Below are 7,074 nucleotides of genomic sequence, written 5' to 3'. Positions count from 1 at the left end.
GTCCTGATTAAAAAAGTTTGACCGGATGTATTTTACTGCAACAAGAATTACTGTTATCTGCACATACTGCTGCTGCATGATCTGAACAGAAATGGCCTCATAGTGCATCTACGGGGAATAATAACGTGGCCAGACGGTCTGTTTGGGAAATCAATATCTGGAAGGTGTGAATGTTTGTGTTGGAATTTTTCGTAACTGTCATAATTTAGCTTCCACAGAACATTAAGCTTAGGGATTGGATGTTTCTTGCTGAAATGCACCTTGGGAGTTGTAGTTTATATGCACACAGTACCAACATGCTTTATCAAAGATACAAATATGTTTTAAATCTCCTTTTAATGGTGATTTAAACTGGAATATTTCATACTGACCGAAACCTAATATTGTCTATTAGTAAAATGAACTGGTGGAAGCGGCTTCTTGCTGGTTTTGTAGGCTGTAGTTTACGGTTCTGTTGAACTGTGCAGCATTTTACTGAAATGCGTTTCCAATATTTGGTCCCTGATATACTGAAAATAGGTTTTTATGATGTAAATGGTTTGGACAAAAATATCCCTCTGTATGAGGCAATATAATTCAACAGCCTCTAAAATGCCCATAAAGTTGTGACCATTTGGTTGGAATTATTGCAGGGTTTGTTGTATCAAACAGGAATAGTTTTAGCTAAGTGAAGCCAATAAACGGGCGGCTGAGTGTGTTATATTGTTGTATTTCCCGGTTGTGTTTTGCGGTGTTTGTTGGTGTTTTCTTGCTGGAGCCTCTAGCTGAGGCTATAAACGCTGTGGTACACTGGTCGATGCTGTATGTCTCGTATAAAACCTAAAGAGGAATGAAACCCTTTTAACAATACATTTCATATAGTCTGGGATATGGCTGTAACGTTTGCAAGGTCTTTTGGCTCCTGCTGCAGGGGTCCTAGGGAAGGTGGATGGGACTTTGTCACCGTGACTTTTCCTGCATTGCGAAGCCTCATGGCCCCCAGCAACGCATGCCTTTTAGTCCCCCAGATTGGAAATGGATGGCTTTTCATGTATCACCACTTAGCAGGTGCTCCGTGTTCCCTGAGACTCTGAAGCAGAATTGTCCACCGCCGACGTTTCATTTGCACAAGTATCAGCGGAAGGCGGGTTCATCTGCGGTATTTACAGAATGCACCGTGTGTGGTTCCTTCCATCTCCAACTTCCACCGGCAGGCTTTCTGTTGATCCGCGTCTGCAGCGGATGGGAAAGCTGCCTAGCAATAACAGCACCTCCAGGAACGTCAGGATTGCTTTCTCTCAGTGGTTAGTGGCCCTCCAACGGCTGCTGATACATTATAAATCATTTACACAGTCATTTTGGAATGCAATATCCTCCTCTAAATGCTGGCTTTTCTTCTCCATTGTTATTAGAGCGAATACTGTAGCAGACGCACACAGCTGAGGGAGGGAGGGGGGTGGGGACCCTCCGCCACAGAAATTGAAAATTGATCAGGCAGTGTGGGAAAGGTGTTGTCACTGGCACCACTGGTTCACCGTGGGACTGTTGATTAGCATTTACAGGGCTTTCGCTGGAGGAACCCGCACTGCCTGGAGCTACATCCTCCCTTCTCCTGTTGATCCCAAAAAGACATGTCTTGTTAGAGCAAACAAGGGAGATGGAATTCAAATTCGACCTTGTTCATGTCTGCGGCGAAGGGAGAAGTAGCTTAAACTGCTGGATGACATTAAGCAGGACATGTCATTTATTCTGATGTTATTATTCACCAGTGTAGGACTCCTTCTGTTGGGTTTCAGCAGGGCTTTCTGTACATATGACAACTCTCATAGGATTTAGCTCACACATCTGTGGAAGTCAGGTGTCCATATGTGCACTGAATCTGGTTTTGCTTGCTGGAATCAGTCCTCCCGTTCATACTGGCCTAATAACAAGAACTCATATTATCGTATTTTCAATGGAAGTGATGGGGAATAAAATCCACAGTTCGCTGCAAATATACATTCAGTTATTATGAGGCTTCTGCACTCTGAGTTAGTTGAATCAAGTAGGTGCCTCTTTTAGTATACAATCCAATCTTTTTGTCGCTATTCTTCCACTACAGTGAAATCAAGGAAAAATCCAACACCGCCTGTTTTAAAATGAAACTAAAATGCTGTAAATTTGGACGATAACCCAATTGATTTGACTCATTCAGACTGCAGAAGTCTCATATTAGTGTCAGATGAAGGTTTAAATATATTTGTCACACTACACGACTTGCTGGCTTTTAATCAGGAGTCTTTACGTTGCCGGGGTTGTTACACTAGGCGGCTCACCAGCAACATGGGATCACACTGCATCTCCAGTGTCTGGTCTCCAAAATAGGCTTGATCAAGAAAACATGGGCGAGACGTGACGCCGGGGATCGGGATGCTTGTTGTTGTTTGCACACATGTTCACATAATAGCCACGTTTTCAATAGTATTTCATGTATTCTCACTAACCATGTGTGCTTGTTATATCATTTTTTATGTAGACCATTTTCTTTCATTATCTAGTTTGACAGATTTTCTTGGGTAAAATACAAGAGATGAGAAAGAAATGTTGCTGCTTTTGGATGATTGAAGTCATTATGAGTGAGCCATCTTGCTTTTTTGCTCATCTAAAGAGCTGCACATGGGCAGTACCGACCAGGCAGTGAGTGGCAGCTGATGTTGCTCCTGCTTAGCATGAATTAAGTGAGAAATTATAAAATGTGATATCAGAACGGTGCATAAACTAGCATACATCTATAGTCCGTCCAGCCCTTTAGGTTGTATTGGAGGCCTGTTATTAGAACACCTCTAATGCTGCACATTCAATAAAGTTCCCTTTGTTACAGGGGAGGTGTTTTATGACGGGCAGAAAAGATCTTTAAACCATCCTGTAACTATTACTGTAAACGTTGGCCTTTGAAGTAGAGGAAAAACTACTTACCGACAATTGATGCCTTCCACATTTCACTATCCTATCAGCGTTACTAGACACAGCTTGACAAGGTGCCCAGCAGTTAATTGCAATATCCAAGGCAAAGGCAGCTCTTGATTATGTGTATTGACGACAGGACTGAGAGCTCCGTCGTGTTGATGTGAACCATTTTATGTCACACCAGAAAGGAAAAAAAAAAAAGCTCCACAAGTCAATAAAAATGGTAGCTGCAAACCTGTGGGCTTGTCAGGGAAATGTCATTAATTTTCCTGTCCCGTTCTCTTTGCAGCACGGGATAGAAGAGCTGAGGAGCGGAGAGCGAGAGGACGGCGGATAAGGACCTCGCTGCAGAGAGGAGCTGCGTGACCGCCACCGTTTCTCCTCGTCTGAACGCCGTCGGGGCTCCGGGATCCCAGCTGATGACTGTCCCTCCGGTGGCTGGACTGCAGGGCTGAGCCGGGACGTTGTTTTGCTGAGGGGCGGAGGCGGCGTGGGGGGGGAGGAGGTGTGCCCCTGCGTGTATGTTGGTCACTTGCAGTTGCACTCGCTGACAAGGACCATGTGGTTTTCTCCAAGGAGAAGTCGTCTCCCCTCGCAGAACTGGCACAGCGCCCACAGTTGCACCGATTTCAACGTGTCCTTGTGGGTGTTGAGCTTCTGTTGGTGCTTTGCGGCCGTGAGAGGTCAGAACTACCACCCCACTGTGAACACGCAGTATGGGAAACTCCGAGGGGTGAGGGTGCCCCTTCCCAGTGAGATTCTGGGGCCCGTGGACCAGTACCTGGGGGTCCCGTACGCCGCCTCCCCGGTGGGAGAGAAACGCTTCATGCCCCCGGAGCCTCCTTCCTCCTGGTCGGGGATCAAGAACGCCACCCACTTTGCGCCCGTGTGCCCCCAAAATATTCACAACGCCGTGCCAGAGATCATGATGCCTATATGGTTCACCTTCAACCTGGATATAGTAACCACGTACATACAGGATCAACACGAGGATTGTCTTTACTTAAACATCTATGTTCCGACTGAGGATGGTGAGTGCGTCGAGTAAAACAGGATGAAACCAAAAAAAACCTCTCCTCCTTTTCTGTCTCTGCCTTCTTCTCGCTCTGTCTCTCCTCCCTAAATCTTGCGTCACCTCTGTATTTTTTGCGAGGAGCATGACCTGTTGTCCGGCGCATGCTGTGTCCGTGTCCATCACCTCAACCTCCCATCTTGACTTGATCTTTCATTTAGTCTTTTCATCAACTCTCCCCCTTCCATGCCACTGTTAGAGGTTCCTCTTTTGATGACTAAGTGACTTATTAATACGACTGAATAAAAAAAGAAAGAAATTTAATCATAGTAGGACCAGATTGGAAATACTTGGTGCACCTTCCTACCCTCACTTTTCTTGACTGTTCTGGGGATTTTAGTCATTAGTGAGCCTGCCTCATAAGTGAATGATCTACTACTGTAGGGTTGGTGAAATATTCTGTCTGGTACACGAGAGGCCTGTGGCATCAGCCTGACCTATGTAAGACCCTTTACTCTCCTTGCTTCATCCAGTTTGTCCTTTAGCACAAAGCTAAAAAGCAAGAGCAGGTTTGTGCAAAAAGCCGAACATAGATTGGGCTCCGTTGTGACTGAAAGTCTCACGAGGTTTCAGATTTCTAGATGTGGACTCACCCAACAATTATTTGACCATTTGAAGGACACCCAACCAGGAAAAACTAATAATGGGCTTGAAATTTTAAGTGCTCTGAGATTTAAATGGGCAATGTCAAACACTTTCACTGATCAGATTACAATGTGAACTGCAAAAAAAGCATTTGAAATCCAGCCTCTCTGCCTGCTGTGTGGCTGTAATGGGTCTTAAATAGAAGTGCATGTGAATATGGGCTTCCTGTGTCCCAGGATGCAGCAAATTCATTCCACCATTTTGGAATATTTCTGCAGCAAACACCCCAGTTACTTTCTCAACAGGTCCTTGTTCTTGTTGTTGATGATGACTGGGAGGGTGGGAGGAGGAGGAGGGTGAAGAAAGGGGGGGTCTGACTCAGTCTGAGTTGTTGCATGTCACGTGCAATCTTTTCCAGAGCTCTCTGTTATTTTGTAGTTTTTCCATTCATTTTACAGTCAAAAGAATATCCAAGGAATGTGCCAGGAAACCCAACAAGAAAATGTGTAGAAAAGGAGGTATGTAAAAAAAAAAAAAAAAGAACGAACGAACGAACAAGAGAAAAAGAAAAGCCAACACGGAACGAAAGAGAGGAATTGAGAGAGTGAAAGAGAGAGGAGAGTGATGGGTGCAATCTTCCAAAGCCGCCAATATCACCACCTATCAACTCCCAAATCAAAGTGCTAATTGGGATGAACGTGGGACTTGTGACTCAGATCAACCTTGACACACGTGTGAGAGATGAGTGAGTGTGTGTGTGTGTGTGTGTGTGTGTGTGTGTGTGTGTGTGTGTGCGTGTGTGTGTGTCGAGGTGATGATGCAGGTCCCTAAATAAATAATGTAGCGTTGTCAAGCAATAGATCATGATGTCTAAGAATAACATGTGTTTTATTTCTTTTCTTTTTTTTTCCTTACATGATTGTGTGTCTCGTTCCCATTTAAAGTGCAATACTCTTTAACTCGAATACAACTGTTGATTAAATCAGACGCACGAGTGCCGCTTTGAAATCCTAGATAGATAAAAATTTGACTCGATATGCAAAGAACCCGAGTCGTGTTTCAGACGGCTCTGACAGCACTTAAGACGGCGGCTTATTGGGAGTATTTGTCAAACATGACACCTGAAAGCGTCGGAGCCTCAGCCGTTGATTAAATTTACACGAAAAAAAAAAGAAAAAAAAAGCGGAGGGCCACCTCTCTCTTAAATTTATGATTCACAATTGTTCAAATAGAGGGTGGTGGGGTATTTTATTGGCGTGACAGCTTTCATCTATCCGTGTGGCAAACGCTCACAAGCAGGAGGGGAAAAACACACTCCAATTTCATTAGCAGCTAAAATCTCACCGTGGGAAACAACAGAGCCTGCCTGAAGGCGATAGAGGACCTCACCAGTAGCCTTAAAGGCCGTGATCCTGAGCGTATATATCTCGCCCCGCAGTAAAGATTCAGTTTCAGCTGCGAGACCTCTGCTGTTGATTTCCATGGAGGCAGGAGGCAGCTATTGGCCTCACTCCGTGCACTCATACATTCTCCGTTGGTAAACCAATTTTGTTAGAGACAGACTGGCCCTCCAGGCACTCCGGCTTCCGAATTAGTCCCAGTTGTGGAATACACACAGACATATCTCTTTAATATTCCCCTTTCTACTTGGATTTTTTTCAATTATCCTTCCCATGTGTTGTAATGAGAAAATGGTTTATCACAAGTTTCATGTGTTGGTTTTGTGACACATTGTCGTGCAGAGAGATGATTGTTGCTTAGCTGCACAGGTTGCTGGAAACTCTCTCTCTTTCTCTTTATTTCAATTGCACCATTTTTTTTTTTTTTTTTAAACTGCTTTTACTAATCTTTGGCTTATGTTGAATTAGCTGTGCAATTGAAGCATAATTTATCCTTCTTAGGCAATGCAGGAGGCGAGCTCTGACTCATGCTTTGCTTTTGGTGATATGTCTCCAACAAGGAGGTTAAAGTCTTGTTTGACGGAGTGAATTTGGGAAATAAATCAGTAAATTGGTGCCAATTGTTGGATGTGTTCCATCAAATTGGCGATAATCATAATAATAATAATAATAATAGGGGGTATATGTTTGCAATGCTTTGAGTAGAGATCTGTATAACGCAGCAGAGTCATACACACACTGTGCATATTCAGGAACAATAACACCTCCACTCACAATTCTACAAGCTGTGTCTCCATGAATGTGCTTCCTCTGGAGGAAAGAATGATTTGATTTCCACAAAGAAGTGTAGCATTTGACACCTGATGAAAATGTTTTGTAATTGTTGCCAAGCAACAGTATGGCATTGCGACTATAACAGAGTAAATGGACCTTCTTACCTGGCGCCAAACACCTTTGTAACAATGGTGATGTGTGTGAAGTGAGGGAAAGAAAAGCACCATACGTCACCCGTGACCCTTGAGGAAACGCATCACGCATGATCTTCGTTAGATAACTCCGCTTTTTACGAGACAAGAGGCGGCTCGTGTAAAT

The 7,074-nt window shown here is 44.0% G+C and overlaps 1 protein-coding gene across 2 annotated transcripts in view; it reads left to right on the top strand.

Annotated features, from left to right (window-relative positions):
• Positions 1-3,403: 3,403 nt before the first annotated feature.
• The window catches only part of nlgn3a (neuroligin 3a), an 87,109-nt gene continuing 83,438 nt past the window's right edge, over positions 3,404-7,074 (top strand). Inside the window, exons 1-2 of one of the 2 annotated variants that reach the window (XM_084009478.1) lie at positions 3,404-3,956; positions 5,041-5,100. In XM_084009478.1, coding sequence (XP_083865604.1) covers positions 3,485-3,956; positions 5,041-5,100 — 532 coding nt within the window. In that variant the 5' untranslated portion in view covers positions 3,404-3,484. The remainder of the gene's footprint in view (positions 3,957-5,040; positions 5,101-7,074) is intronic. The other variant, XM_084009479.1, reaches the window with a different exon arrangement.

Source organism: Eutrigla gurnardus (assembly GCF_963514095.1).
Source record: "Eutrigla gurnardus genome assembly, chromosome: 5".
NCBI lineage: Eukaryota > Metazoa > Chordata > Actinopteri > Perciformes > Triglidae > Eutrigla > Eutrigla gurnardus.
This window is presented reverse-complemented; position numbering and strand designations above follow the sequence as displayed.